Here is a 16,207-nt window from a genome sequence, read left to right as displayed (position 1 = left end):
AATATATCATAGTATCATAGTTTTTAAGGTTGAAGGGAGACTCTAAGTCCATCTAGTTCAACCCATAGCCTAACATGTTGATCCAGAGGAAGGCAAAAAAAAATCCCAATGTGGTAAACAAGTTCCAATGGGGAAAAAATTTCCTTCCTGACTCCACATCCGGCAATCAGACTAGTTCCCTGGATCAATACCCTGTCATAAAATCTAATATACATAACTGGTAATATTAAATTTTTCAAGAAAGGCATCCAGGCTCTGCTTAAATGTTAGTAGTGAATCACTCATTACAACATCATGCGGCAGAGAGTTCCATAGTCTCACTGCTCGTACAGTAAAGAATCCTCGTCTGTGATTATGATTAAACCTTCTTTCCTCAAGACGTAGCGGATGCCCCCGTGTTCCAGTCGCAGGCCTAGGTGTAAAAAGATCTATGGAATGGTCTCTGTACTGTCCCCTCATATGTTTATACATTGTGATTAGATCCCCCCTAAGCCTTCGTTTTTCCAGACTAAATAACCCCAAGTTTAATAACCTGTCTTGGTGTTGCAGCCCACCCATTCCTCTAATAATCTTGGTGGCTCTTCTCTGCACCCTCTCCAGTTCAGCTATGTCCTTCTTATATATCGGTGGCCAGAATTGTACACAGTATATAAGTGTGGTCGCACTAGTGACTTGTACAGAGGTAGAACTATATTTTTTTCATGAACACTTCTACCTCTTTTAATACATCGGTATACAGCAAAAGGTAATAAAGCTAAAATTTAACTTTTAATTCTAAATATTAAAACGACTCAAAGTCTAAAAATTCACCCGTGAATGTGATCACACAGATAGACAGACAAAATTTGAGTATTCAATTCCAGCAGGCAAATTGTCTATTCAGCCCAAAAGATAATACTTAGAATATGCTCATAGCCCTCCTTGTTTTCTTCCCAACGCGTTTCCTCTTATCGATTCATCAGGGGAAAATTATCATTTGGAGGCTTATCAGAGGAGCATGGAGCCTATGTTGTCCTAGGTGTGCGCTGCCATAACACACCAGGTCCAGGGACCACGCTTCTTATGGATTCCACCATAAGTAATTTGAGGTGAAATATAAAAAGCAGATATTTTGTGCAAATTGTAGTACCCTTTGGTCAAAGAACACTTATTAATAAGGTACCATGAGGGCAATTGATATCTGATTTATATCTTTCTAGTAAGGTTATTTTTTGCCTGCTGGAATTGAATACTCAAATTTTGTCTGTCTATCTGTGTGATCACATTCACGGGTGAATTTTTAGACTTTGAGTCGTTTTAATATTTAGAATTAAAAGTTAAATTTTAGCTTTATTACCTTTTGCTGTATACCTATTTATCTTTGGTAATAATTTTCTATCGCAATCTCTTTTAATACATCCCATTATTTTATTAGCCCTGGCAGCAGCTGCCTGACACTGTCCACTAAAGTGAAGTTTACCATCCACCCATACACCCAAGTCTTTTTCTGTGTCTGTTTTACCCAGTGTTCTACAATTAAGTACATAATTATACATTTTATTTCCTCTACCCAAGTGCATGACCTTACATTTATCTACATTAAACTTCAATTGCCACTTTTCAGCCCAATTCTCCAATTTACATAAATCTCCCTGTAATATAAAATTATCCTCCTCTGTATTGATTACCCTGCAGAGTTTAGTATCATCTGCAAATATTGAAATTCTACTCCGCATGCCCCCAACAAGGTCATTAATAAATATGATGAAAAGAAGTGGGCCCAATACTGACTCCTGTGGTACCATATAAGAACAAGAGAACAAGGAGTATATGTGCAAAATAGACAACTTTTATTTCATATGAAAAAACCACAATAGACAATTAAAAACATGATTAAGACATCACCAAAATGAATCATCTGGGGGAGATGTGAGAATTGTTACACAGGCAGAGCTTTTCTCAGAAAAACACCAGGATCATTCAAAATGCACAGGATACAAATGAATCCTAGAAGTGAATCAACCAGAGTGTCTCTAAACAGTGCTTTACACGCTGCGACATTACTACCAATATATCGTCGGGGATCACGTCGTTAGTGACGCACATCCGGCGCCGGTAGTGACATCGCAGTGTATGACACCAAGGAGCGACGATCAACGATCGCAAAATCGTTCAATAACGGTGATCGTTGACACGTCGCTCCTTTCCTTAATATCACTGCTGCCACAGGTACGATGTTGTTCGTTGTTCCTGCGGCACCACACATCGGTATGTGTGACACCACAGGAACGACGAACATCTCCTTACCTGCGTCCACCGGCAATGCAGAAGGAAGGAGGTGGGCGGCATGTTACGTCCCGCTCATCTCTGCCCCTCCTCTGCTATTGGACAGCCGCTTGAAGGAGGGATTTTTCGGTGGTCACAGCAACGTCGCTGACAAGGTGTTTGTATGACGCGATGTCGCAGCGTGTAAAGCACCCTTTAGTGCAATTAAAATTCAGTCTGGTAAATTTGAGACCCCTAGTCTGTGTGAAATTACAAACTGAAGTATTGAAATAGGTGTCAAGAAGAAAAGAAACTAACAAGGACTATATAGTAAATAAATAGCTATATAAAGCTAAAAAGTCCAATGCAGGAGTATACTCATCACATGTAGACTATATGTATATAAATAGACCGTTCTTGTAGACTCCCAAATATGGACAGGGTATTACCTGGAGCTCTGATGTATATCAAAAATAAACCTTCAGACTGAAAAACCACCAATGGGGAACCTGGACTTCATCGACGCGCGTTTCGCATGGACTTTTTAGCTTTATATAGCTATTTATTAACTATATAGTCCTGGTTAGTTTCTATTCTTCTTGACACCTGTTTCAATCCTTCAGTTTGTAATTTCACACAGACTAGGGGTCTCGGATTTACCCGACTGAATTTTAATTGCACTAAAGGGTGCTTTACACGCTGCGACATCGCGTCACACGAACATACCTCGTCAGCGACGTCGCTGTGATCGCCGAAAAATCCCTCCTTCAAGGGGGAGGTGCGTTCGGCGTCACCGTGACGTCACTAAGCGGCCGTCCAATAGCAGAGGAGGGGTGAAGATGAGCGGGACGTAACATGCCTCCCACCTCCTTCCTTCCGCATGGCCGGTGGACGCAGGTAAAGGAGATGTGTGTCGTTCCTGTGGTGTCACACATACCGATGTGTGGTGCCGCAGGAACGACGAACAACATCGTACCTGTGGCAGCAGCAATATTAAGGAAAGGAGTGACGTGCCGATGATCACCGTTTTTGAACGATTTTGCGATCGTTGATCGTCGCTCCTTGGTGTCACGCTGCGATGTCGCTACCGCCACCGGATGTGCGTCACTAACGACGTGACTCTCGACGATATATCGGTAGCGATGTTGCAGCGTGTAAAGCACCCTTTAGAGACACTGTGGTTGATTCACTTCTCGGATTCATTTGTATCCTGTGCATTTTGAATGATCTTGGTGTTTTTCTGAGAAAAGCCCTGCCTGTGTAACAATTCTCACATCTCCCCCAGATGATTCATTTCATATGAAATAAAAGTTGTCTATTTTGCACATATACCGTATTTTTCGCTTTATAAGGCGCACCTGATTATAAGACGCACACCCCAGTTTGGTGAAGGAAAAGACAATTTTTTTATTTTTTTTTATAATGTTAAATGGGGTCCATCTTATATAATGCCAGTGTCCGTCTAACAAATCATATAGGGTATATGTCCCTCATAGCCCCCCATCCTAAAATTAGCCTCCTTAATCTGGATATGGCCCCCTTATATTGAATATAGCCCCCTTGTGCTGGCACACGTTCCCCTGTGCTGCCTTTGGCCCCCTATGGATTGCACACGTTCCCCTGTGCTGCCTATGGCCCCCTATGAATTGCACACATTCCCCTGTGCTTCCTATGGCCCCCTATGGATTGCACACGTTCCCCTGTGCTGCCTATGGCCCCCTATGGATTGCACACATACCCAGTGCTGCCTATGGCTCCCTATGGATTGCACACATTCCCCTGTTCTGCGTATGGCCCCCTTTGGATTGCATACGTGCCCCTGTGCTTCCTATGGCCCCCTATGGATTGCACACGTTCCCCTGTGCTGCCTATGGCCCCCTATGGATTGCATACATTCCCCTGTGCTGCCTATGGCCCCCTATGGATTGCACACATTCCCCTGTTCTGCGTATGGCCCCCTTTGGATTGCATACGTTCCCCTGTGCTGCCTATGGACCCCTATGGATTGCACACATTCCCCTGTGCTGCCTATGGCCCCCTATGGATTGCATACGTTCCCCTGTGCTGCCTATGGCCCCCTATGGATTGCACACGTTCCCCTGTGTTAGATATCGCCCCCATGCTGCTGCCCATAGTAAAATAAAACCCTCTTTCCTTACCTCCTCCAGCGCTGATCTCCCTCCTGTCTCCCTCCGTGCTTTTGTTCCTCCACTTCCTGGTTCTCGGTGCGGTCATGTCATCGGCACAGCAGAGTGAGATCTCTGCGTGCCTGATCACAGTGGAAGCAGGGACACCGGGGATAAACGCTGGAGGGGGTAAGTAAAGCTTTTTTATTTTAGGATGAGCAGCAGCATGGGGGCCATAGCTAACGCAGGGGGGCATGTGCCATCACAGGGGGGCGCAGGCTCATATAATATGCACCGCTCCCCCAGCCCGTCGCTGCGGTGCGGTTTCAGCAGCACGGTGATGGACAGCGGCTGTGCATATTATATGAGCGGGAGCAGGAGATCTAAGGCGGGCTTTGCACACTACGACATCGCAGGCCGATGCTGCGATGCCGAGTGCGATAGTGCCCGCCCCCGTCGCAGCAGCGATATGTGGTGATAGCTGGCGTAGCGAAAGTTATCGCTACGCCAGCTTCACACACACACTCACCTGCCGTGCGACGTCCCTGTGGCCGGCGACCCGCCTCCTTGTTAAGGGGGCGGGTCGTGCGGCGTCACTGCGACGTCACACGGCAGGCGGCCAATCAGAGCGGAGGGGCGGAGATGAGCAGGATGTAAACATCCTGCCCACCTCCTTCCTTCCGCATATCCTACGGAAGCCGCAGTGAGGCCGGTAGGAGACGTTCCTCGCTCCTGCGACTTCACACACAGCGATGTGCGCTGCCGCAGGAGCGAGGAACAACATCGGACCGTCGCGTCAGCGTAATCATGGATTACGCCGACGCTGCACCGATGATACGATTACGACGCTTTTGCGCTCGTTAATCGTATCATCCAGCCTTTACACACTGCGATGTCGCATGCGATGCCGGAAGTGCGTCATTTTCAATTTGACCCCACCGACATCGCACCTGCGATGTCGCAGTGTGCAAAGTGCCCCTAACGCTTAATATTATATATGACGCACCCCCTACTTTCCCCCAAATTTTGGGGGAACAAAAGTGTATCTTATAAAGTGAAAAATACGGTACTCGTTGTTCTTATATATTCATATGAGTAGTGCTTATCTGAGATATTGGTTCCTTGTGACCAGCTCTCAGCATAATTGCCCTAGGTTCTAATGTTGAGAATTTTGTACTTGATAGTGTGCAATATGTAGCTGTTTTTCTGTGTATACATTCTGTCTGTCTATACATCCATCCTATTATCTGTCTATCTATTAAGCATCAATCTGGCGCACAGACACAGTCAATGCCCTGGTGCGCCCCCAAACTGGACACAGAGGGCACCTGGCGACAGGGGCATTGCTGGCATCCAAGACTCGGGGCTCCAGCTCCGAACTTCTTGCCTGCAGCCCTGAATCTTTTGCAACTACCGCATTGAACTGTTTTGGTGTCACATTGCCCCCAATACAGTCCAATCCTGTAACAGAGCAAGAGTTCTATGCTCTATCATTCCCCGTCTCCTAAGCTGCAGACCGCTACAGGTCTATGACTGTGTGGGGGGCTCCTGCCGTGCATAGGAGGCTGTGTGGGGGCTCCTGCCGTGCATAGGAGGCTGTGTGGGGGCTCCTGCCGTGCATAGGAGACTGCGTGGGGGCTCCTGCCGTGCATAGAAGGCAGCGTGGGGGCTCCTGCCGTGCATAGAAGGCAGCGTGGGGGCTCCTGCCGTGCATAGAAGGCAGTGTGGGGGCTCCTGCCGTGCATAGGAGGCTGTGTGGGGGCTCCTGCCGTGCATAGGAGGCTGTGTGGGGGCTCCTCCCGTGCATAGGAGGCTGTGTGGGGGCTCCTGCCGTGCATAGGAGGCTGTGTGGGGGCTCCTGCCGTGCATAGGAGGCTGTGTGGGGGCTCCTGCCGTGCATAGGAGGCTGTGTGGGGGCTCCTGCCGTGCATAGAAGGCAGTGTGGGGGCTCCTGACGTGCATAGGAGGCAGTGTTTGGGGCTCCTGCCGTGCATAGGAGGCAGTGTTGGGGGCTCCTGCAGGTATTTGCATATAGTTGTAGTGTGGCCCCTAGAGTTACCTCCTCCTTTGGACCCCAGACACCCCAGTCTCACCCTGCAGCCATCTATCTAATGTATCCATCTATCTATCTTTCATATAGTATCTATGTGTGTGTAATTTATGCAGGGGCACAACGACCAGGCCTGTGAGTGATGGGGGCCATTACTATTTCCTCGGATGCAGGTTAAACACCATTGAGGAGCAGATGGGCACTGGCTCCCTGTTCCGCACTTGCTCTGCAGCTGTGGGCCCCTGATAGGTGTAATGACATCAGGGGGAGCCTGTGTATGACATTCCCTCTCTCTCATTATTCCGGCATTTGGCAATAGAAATAATTTTGGTTCCTAAATGACCTAAAACGGGAAAGATTTATTCTGATTTCATGTCATATAGTGAGAAAAACCTTCACATGTGTCTTTATAGAGAGCGGAGGGAAAAACCTGCAGATGTGTCTGTATAGAGCAGGGGTGGGGAACCTCCGGCCCGGGGGCCGTATGCGGCCCGCGATGACATTTAATGCGGCCCCCGGGCACATTCCAGGCTACCCCAGTGCTTGAGTGGCACTCGAGCTTTTGCCGGCCGCCGGCCCTTTAAAATCCCAGTGCGTTCTGGGTAGATGCTAGAATGTACAGGCTTTTTCCAGATCCTGATTGCAGCCCGTACTAGAATGTACGTGCTCTTTTCGGGACCTGACTACAGCCCGTACATTCTAGACTGAACCCGGGACTGTGCTCGCATGCTGAGAGTTTACCTTGTGGGCGGGGTAAGCAGCGTGCTGTGCTCCTGTCACAGCAGAAGAGGTGCAGCAGATGCCTCCCTGCTGTACATACCTCCCGGACCTGTGCTGTGTGACTCCTCCTCCCCTAGTATTGTGAGTATACAACCCATGGCTGCCCCTCATCCAGTGCTCTGTACCCCCCCTAGTACTGTGTGTACCCCCAAGTGCTGTGTACCCCCAAGTGCTGTGTACCCCCTAGTACTGTGTGTAACCCCTCAATGCTGTGTAATCTGTGCAGCCTCCTAGTGCTGCCAGTGCTGCCACATAGTGCCTCTCCCTGCTGCCTCCAAGTGCTGTCACCTAATGCTCTCCGTGCTGCCTTCTAATGTTGTCAGTCAGTGCTCTTTGTGCTGCCACCTAGTGCTCTCCGTGCTGCCACCTAGTGCTCTCCGTGCTGCCACCTAGTGTGCTCTCCGTGCTGCCAGCTAGTGCTCTCCGTGCTGCCAGCTAGTGCTCTCCGTGCTGCCAACTAGCGCTGTCTGCGTTGCCAACTAGCGCCCTCTGTGCTGCCAGCTGGTGCTCTCTGTGCTGTCAGCTGGTGCTCTCTGTGCTGCCACCTAGTGTTGTCCGTTGTGCCACCTAGTGCTCTCCGTTGTGCCACCTAGTGCTCTCCGTGCTGCCAGCTAGCGCTCTCTGTACTGCCAACTAGCGCTGACTGTGCTGCCAACTAGCGCTCTTTGCTGACATCTAGCGCCCTCTGTGCTGCCAACTGGTGCTCTCTGTGCTGCCAGCTAGTGCTGTCCGTTGTGCCGCCTCGTGCTGTCCGTTGTGCCGCCTCGTGCTGTCCGTTGTGCCGCCTCGTGCTGTCCGTTGTGCCGCCTCGTGCTGTCCGTTGTGCCGCCTCGTGCTGTCCGTTGTGCCGCCTCGTGCTGTCCATTGTGCCACCTAGTGCTGTTCGTGCTGCCATCTAGTGCTGTCTTTGCCCGCCACTAGTGCTGTCCATGCTCAGCATCTCCTGTGATGTATACACCCCTCCTGTGATCTATACGCTCCTCCTGTGATGTATACGCCCCAACCTCTCCTGTGATGTATATGCCCCAGCCTTTTCTGGGATGTATATGACGCAGCCACACCTGTGATGTATATGCCTCAGTGTCTCCTGTGATGTGTATACCTCAGTGTCTCCTGTGATGTGTATGCCTCAGTGTCTCCTGTGATGTGTATGCCTCATTGTCTCCTGTGATGTGTATGCCTCAATGTCTCCTGTGATGTGTATGCCTCAATGTCTACTGTGATGTGTATGCCTCAATGTCTCCTGTGATGTGTATGCCTCAGTGTCTCCTGTGATGTGTATGCCTCAGTGTCTCCTGTGATGTGTATGCCTCAGTGTCTCCTGTGATGTGTATGCCTCAGTGTCTCCTGTGATGTGTATGCCTCAGTGTCTCCTGTGATGTGTATGCCTCAGTGTCTCCTGTGATGTATATGCCTCAGTGTCTCCTGTGATGTGTATGCCTCAGTGTCTCCTGTGATGTGTATGCCTCAGTGTCTCCTGTGATGTATATGACCCAGCTTCTCCTGTGATGTGTATGCCTCAGTGTCTCCTGTGATGTGTATGCCTCAGTGTCTCCTGTGATGTGTATGCCTCAGTGTCTCCTGTGATGTATATGCCTCAGTATCTCCTGTGATGTATATGCCTCAGTGTCTCCTGTGATGTGTATGCCTCAGTGTCTCCTGTGATGTGTATGCCTCAGTGTCTCCTGTGATGTGTTGGCCTCAGTGTCTCCTGTGATGTATATGACTCAGCTTCTCCTGTGATGTGTATGCCTGTGTCTCCTGTGATGTGTATGCCTCAGTGTCTCCTGTGATGTGTATGCCTCAGTGTCTCCTGTGATGTGTATGCCTCAGTGTCTCCTGTGATGTGTATGCCTCAGTGTCTCCTGTGATGTGTATGCCCCAATGTCTCCTGTGATGTGTATGCCTCAATGTCTCCTGTGATGTGTATGCCTCAATGTCTCCTGTGATGTGTATGCCTCAGTGTCTCCTGTGATGTCAGTGTCTCCTGTGATGTATATGCCTCAGTGTCTCCTGTGATGTATATGACCCAGCTTCTCCTGTGATGTGTATGCCTCAGTGTCTCCTGTGATGTGTATGCCTCAGTGTCTCCTGTGATGTCTGCCTCAGTGTCTCCTGTGATGTGTATGCCTCAGTGTCTCCTGTGATGTGTATGCCTCAGTGTCTCCTGTGATGTGTATGCCCCAATGTCTCCTGTGATGTGTATGCCTCAATGTCTCCTGTGATGTGTATGCCTCAATGTCTCCTGTGATGTGTATGCCTCAGTGTCTCCTGTGATGTATATGCGCCCCAGTGTCTCCTGTGATGTATATGCCTCATTGTCTCCTGTGATGTGTATGCCCCCAGCCTCTCCAGACCAAGACAAACCTGGAAAAGCAGTTGTGAGAAACAAAATGATCAATATCACCGAACATCACAGCAGCTCCGGCCACCACATTAGGGGTGAGTTAATTGTTTGACCAAATATAGCCTGGTCCTTTTCAAGTTGATAATTTTGTGCGGCCCCCGAAGGTTGGTAGAAAATTCCAAATGGCCCCCGGCAGTAAAAAGGTTCCCCACCCCTGGTATAGAGAGCGGAGGGAAAAACCTGCAGATGTGTCTGTATAGAGAGCGGAGGGAAAACCTGCAGATGTGTCTTTATAGATAGTGGATGGAAACTTCTGGTTTGAACTGTATGAAGGAGTCGTGGAGTCAGAGTTGGAATCAGTGAAATTGAGTTGTCGGAGGTCTTTCTTACCGACTCCTCAGCCCTGGTGTGGAGGAAGTCGCTGTGGAGGTATCATACAATGCTTGTGGGACACTTTTGTTGGTATTATACATTATGGGAGAAATGAAAGGGGAATCAATGGGCTTCATTAGAAGGAAAATTACTTTGTAAGGGCTGTAAAGTTGTGAGATAGGTTCTTATATGACCCAGCTGAATATTAATTACATTTTTATTTTTTGGGGGAGGGGGTACCAATTAGAACCTCCGCTATGGGGTCCCATGATTTCTATGTACGCCTCTGTCCACCCTCTTAAAGGTGTTATCCGGCTTATTTCGCCTTTTTTTTGTAATTACACTATTGGGCTATATTAGGGCAGGTAAGTAGACAGTATCTACCTATCCGCCCTGCTGTCAGCCCCTCTCCCCCGGCTCAGAGCGGTCATGTGACGGCTCCTGCCGTGATTTTGCTGCTTCCTGTGATGTCACGACGACAGGGGTAGAAGCTTATGTTCTGCCTTGTCGACGCCGTGTATCACAGCCAACGTCATGTAGCCGCCCTGCTGGGCAGGTACAGTGCGTGGAGTCCCAGCTTCCATTCCTCCGCACCCTCCCTCACATTCCCCGGCACCCTCCCCACACTCCGTACTCTCCCCTTCCACTGCTGTGGGGCCCGTGAACTCAGGGGAGGGGCCTGGCGGCGACTACCGCCAGGTCACCGCCAGCATGGGGCCCCTGCTCAGGATTGCACATTCAAATGTATCAGCATCACAGATGTTAATACATTTGAAAGCACACATGACAGGCAGCACCTCGCTGCTTGTCATCATTGTCACGCTGTCTGCTCTGACAGTTCAGGACAGCGGTAATGTCACCACTGTGGTGATATGTCCCGAGCACAGACAGCGGGTGAACGTGGAGTAGCGGTAGGGACCGAGGAGAGGTAAGTGTGTATTCCCTACACGGTGGGTGTGGGCGTGCAGAACAACATGTGGGGGGGGGTGCAGAGCACCAGTTGTAGGGAGGGGTGCAGAGCCCGATGTGTGGGGAGGGGTGCAGAGCCCGATGTGTGGTGAGGGGTACAGAGCCCAGTGTGTGTGTGTGTGTGTGTGTGTGTGTGTGTGTGTGTGTGTGTGTGTGTGTGGTGCAGAGCTCAATGTGTATGGGGGGTGCAGAGCCCCATATGTATGCAGCCTGCAAAGCCCGATGTGTGGGGGGGTTGCAGAGCCCTGTGGGGGGGTTGCAGAGCCCTATGTGGTTGGGGGTGCAGAGACCGATGTGTGTGTGGGGGGGGGTGCAGAGCCCGATGTGTGTGTGGGGTTGCAGAGCACGATGTGTGTGCGTGTGTGGGGGGGTTGCAGAGCCCTGTTTGTGGGGGGTGGTTGAAGAGCCCTGTGTGGTGGGGGGTGCAGAGCCCGATGTGTGTGCGGGGGGGTGCAGAGCCCGATATGTATGTGTGTGTGTGTGTGTGTGTGTGTGTGTGGGGGGGGTGCAGAGCATGATGTGTGTGTGTGTGTGTGTGTGGGAGGGGGGGTACAGAGCCCGATGTGTTGGGTGCAGAGCCCTGTGTGTGTGGGCATGCAGAGCCCGATGTGGTGGGGGGTGCAGAGCTTGATATGGGGCTGTTATTTCCAATGCTAGAGTGATAACAGGTCAGTGCTGGGCCAAATACTGACAGGTAAGACTATGTTCAGACTTCCGTTGTTTTGCATCCGTCACAATCACTTGTGTGACTGATGCAACGAATACGTTGCAGCTGGTGGCACAACTGATGTGACTGATTCTGCAAAACAACGATCTGTTGTTTTTTTTTGTTTTACTGTTTAACCAGCGGCCAGCTATTATGAATGATCAGCTGATCGCTCACAGAAGCCGGCAGCCGGGTGATCAGCTGATCGCTCACAGAAACCGGCAGCCGGGTGATCAGCTGATCGCTCACAGAAGCCGGCAGCCGGGTGATCAGCTGATCGCTCACAGAAGCCGGCAGCCGGGTGATCAGCTGATCGCTCACAGAAGCCGGGTGATCAGCTGATCGCTCACAGAAGCCGGCAGCCGGATGATCAGCTGATCGCTCACAGAAGCCGGCAGCCGGATGATCAGCTGATCGCTCACAGAAGCCGGCAGCCGGGGGATCAGCTGATCGCTCACAGAAGCCGGCAGCCGCATAATCAGCTGATCGCTCACAGAAGCCGGCAGCCGGATGATCAGCTGATCGCTCACAGAAGCCGGCAGCCGGATGATCAGCTGATCGCTCACCGAAGCCGGGTGATCAGCTGATCGCTCACAGAAGCCGGCAGCCAGGTGATCAGCTGATCGCTCACAGAAGCCGGCAGCCGGATGATCAGCTGATCGCTCAGAGAAGCCGGCAGCTGGATGATCAGCTGATCGCTCACAGAAGCCGGCAGCCGGATGATCAGCTGATCGCTCACCGAAGGCGGGTGATCAGCTGATCGCTCACAGAAGCCGGCAGCCGGGTGATCAGCTGATCGCTCACAGAAGCCGGCAGCCGGGTGATCAGCTGATCGCTCACAGAAGCCGGCAGCTGGGTGATCAGCTGATCGCTCACAGAAGCCGGCAGCCGGGTGATCAGCTGATCGCTCACAGAAGCCGGCAGCCAGGTGATCAGCTGATCGTTCGTCCGCCGAGAGAGACATTGATTTGTATAATTAAACACAAGATTTGACCATGCGCAGTGAAATCAAAAGGATTCCACTGATCAAAAAACGTTACATGCTGCGTTCCTGCCACCCGATGGTCAGTCGTTCCATGACTTATCAGTCGCGCTGCGGATGAAACGCAATGGCATCAGTCACAATCCACCGCTCATACAAGTCTATGGGAAACAACGGAATCCGCCAAACGGATTGCGTTGTTTATCAGAGCGGCGGATTGTGACGGATACTAAATAGCGGAAATGTGAACATAGCCTAATGAGTGTGCAGAGGGTGGGAAGAGGGCGGGGCTGGACAGTGAGGCCGGGTGGGGCCAGCTCTCACTGTGAGGTTCGGCATAGGAAGTTTTCAAGTTTGGTTGAGCTGAAGGTAAATAACCACATTTGTCACCCATTGAAATCAATGAGGGCATCAAAAAGGCAAGGAAAAATGCATGCTATCAAATTGGTGCATTTGGCATGCATTTTGCATGCGTTTTACCTGCGGTTTTGTCAACAGAAACGCAGCTCACCAACTTAGTTCCATAATGACAAAATCAATGCTGGAGAGAATTTGACATGTCGGTGCCTGTGTTGGTTTCTCTTTCTCCCCAAGCAGTACATACTCGCCTATCACGGCTGTCACACTGCTCCCCCGCCTCTCATCTTCTTTCGGACCCGCTCATTAGCCTCATACATATTGACTCCTCCCCCGTCTGTGATTGGTTGCAGTCAGAGAGTCAAGCAACCAATCACAGCCACGGTGAACGTGTGTACATAGAGCGACTCTCTTCAGTGCTGTACTATCAGTGGAGGAGGACTCGAACTGTGACATCAAACACCTGAGTGATGGCACCGCTGACACTCGGGTGGTTTGCTGTGACAGCTGGAGGACATCAGGCTTCAACCGCAGCGAACCCGTGATGTCATTGCTGCGACACCCGCCGTACTGTGGGAGCCGTAGCTGTGATGTCAGGGATTATCGCTGCGTCTCTGTCCACACTCACAGCTGGCAGCCATGCTGTATGAGCGCTGGCTGTGACAGGACAGGGATGTAGCAGAGCTGGAAGCGTCGTGGGACCTCGTGTGGATTACTTCGGACCTCGAGGGGTGTTGTGGGGGTTAATAAACTGGTGAAAGAGGGTGGCTTTTTATTTCAAATAAAGGATTTTTTGGCTGTTTTGATGTGATGTGGGGTGTCTCATAGACGCATAATATCACTAACCTAGGGCTTAGTGGCAGCTATGGTCTGCCATTAACCCCTTATTACCCCGATAGCCACCGCACCAGGGCAACTGAAGGAGCCGGTTCCAGCGCCAGAATTGGCGCAACTTATGGATATGCCACTTTTAGGGCGGCTGTGGGCTGCTATTGTTAGGCTGGAAAGGGCCAAATAACGATGGCCCTTTCCACCCTAATATTATCAGCCCCCAGTTGTCTGCTGCACCTTGGCTGGTATTAAAAAAATGAGGGGATCCCACGTCATTATTTTTTTTTTTTTTTAATAAATCAAACCCTAAAAAAAAAAAAGTGTGCGATCCCCTCTATTTTTCATAACTAGCCAAGGTACAGCAGACAGCTGAGGATTGCAGCTGCTGCTGTTCCTGTACTGTATATGAAAAATGGGGGGACCCCATGTTTTTTTACCCCCACGCCCCCCCAACAAAAAAAAACAGCTAACCAAGCTGGCTATTCCTCTATCAAGCTATTCTGTTATTTCTTTCTATGTATTCTTTCTGTTCTTTCTTATTATCTAATCTAAATGTTCTTATTATCTATCTATCCATCTAGCTATTCTTTCTATTTTTTACTATCTATCATGTATTCTAGCTATCTATCCATTATCCTTTCCTATCATATTTCGTTTCTCCTTCAAAAAAAGCTGTGAGAAAAAACGCACTAAAAACGCACCTACATTACAAGCGTTTTTGGGACATTTCCAGGCTCACTCTGACAAGGTGCAGTTTTGGTTGCAGTTTGTGTGCAGAAAAAAACTGCAGCGTGCGCATGTAGCCTTATGACAATACAGCACAGAATAGCTTGCAAAAAATGTTTGCGCTTATGTCGGACAACTCCTTTAAAGTAAAAAAATTGAATAAAACTAATGTACCTCAAAAAGAAAGCTTTCAAAAATATAACATTGACTAAAACAATTCTAAAATGACGGAAAAATAAGCATTAGGCTATGTGCGCACGTTGCGTACAAGCCCTGCAGAAATTTCTGCAGCGATCTGAAGAGCACATGTGCGCTTTAGATCGCTGCAGAAATGTCCGTAGTGAGCGCCGATTCCATGCGCTCTGCCTGCAGCTCCTGCCATAGACCGTGCAGGAGCTGCCGGCAAAGCGCAGGAAAGAAGTGACATGTCACTTCTTTTTGCGCAGCGCTTCGGCAGTAGCCGAAGCGCTGCGCTCTTAAACGCCACGTGCGCACGGCCCCTGCACAGTCTCCATAGACTGTGCAGGGGACGCAGGACGCATGCAGTTACGCTGCGCTACAAAGCGCAGCGTAACTGCATGTTTTTACGCGACGTGCGCACATACCCTTAGGGCGTCCAAATTGTGAAGACAAAACAATGAAGGAAATCCCAATGTCATAATGTACCACACTAAGTGGATCCTGCCACGTCTGCTTCTATCCCTGCTGAACTGCCTCTGGGGCAGCATGGGTGATATAGGAGGCGTAGAGGCCATGCATGGATTGGTCTCAGGGGCCACACGGCTCTGGAAGCAGAAGCGTCCATCTAGAACCTTCCACATGACTTTTCCTTCTGTCCGTGACTTTTACATTATTTATTTTACAGCTTTGAAATTCAGGGAGAAAATATGCAGAACGCTGTAGACACAATGGAAAAAGGAGAAATGGATGTGCGGGGTGATGAACGGAGTAGAGACCTTTCCACAGGTAACCCTCCTCAATGAAGAGTCGCCATTAAATAACAAAGAGAACAGTCACATTCCCAGCTGCAAGGAGAAAATAAAGTTACATTTTCCCTGCTGCTGCTCGTATACAGTTACCAATGCAGTGCGGGAAACAGTAACAGTTACCGCTCACAGGCTGTCAGCCAACGAACAAGAGGGTTGATTACTGGGCACTCACTATCTAGTGAGTGGTGACTGTTTCAGCCTCTCCCACTGTGCTGGTGACTGAAAGTGAGCAGCTGCTGGGAGAATGTAACTGCATTTTCTCCTTGCAGACACTGTGTCACAATTTCTCCGCTGTCTTGGACGCAGTGAGTGACAATTTTGCCTCTCTATTAAATCAGGACCGTGCCAAGCTGTTAGTTTGTTGAGCGTCAGCTCAACTGTCCAATCTGAAACTGGGAGGTGCTTGGTTTCTTCAGGGGGTTCCCTGTTCTGAGTGATTGATCAGTTACTTAGCTGAGTAGTTAGTTCCAAAACCATGGTATCACGGAGGTGCCGTTGTAACTGGAGAAGGGACCCCCCGAAATGGGCCCTCAGACTAGGGATCTTGTGCTGTCCCTTATCCCAGGGGTAGGCTTGATGGTATCCAGGTCTGGACTGCCAGCGTAACACTAACTCCTGTCCAAACCCTGATCTAACACCCCGTCTCCCACCACCTCCCCCACCGGGAAAGGAGATGCAAACCCCACAAAGGATTGCCACAAAGACCGGAATCACAGGAGCATAAACTG

The 16,207-nt window shown here is 49.9% G+C and overlaps 1 protein-coding gene across 1 annotated transcript in view; it reads left to right on the top strand.

Moving 5' to 3' along the window:
• The window catches only part of LOC142258725 (uncharacterized), a 46,254-nt gene that overhangs the window by 21,389 nt on the left and 8,658 nt on the right, over positions 1–16,207 (top strand). Inside the window, exon 2 of the mRNA XM_075331340.1 lies at positions 15,356–15,456. Within this exon, the coding sequence (XP_075187455.1) occupies positions 15,378–15,456 (79 nt within the window). The 5' untranslated portion in view covers positions 15,356–15,377. The remainder of the gene's footprint in view (positions 1–15,355; positions 15,457–16,207) is intronic.

The sequence above is a fragment of the Anomaloglossus baeobatrachus genome, assembly GCF_048569485.1.
Source record: "Anomaloglossus baeobatrachus isolate aAnoBae1 chromosome 3 unlocalized genomic scaffold, aAnoBae1.hap1 SUPER_3_unloc_3, whole genome shotgun sequence".
Classification (NCBI taxonomy): Eukaryota; Metazoa; Chordata; class Amphibia; order Anura; family Aromobatidae; genus Anomaloglossus; species Anomaloglossus baeobatrachus.
Note: the sequence above shows the minus strand (reverse complement) of the source record. Positions and strands in the feature narration are given on the sequence as shown.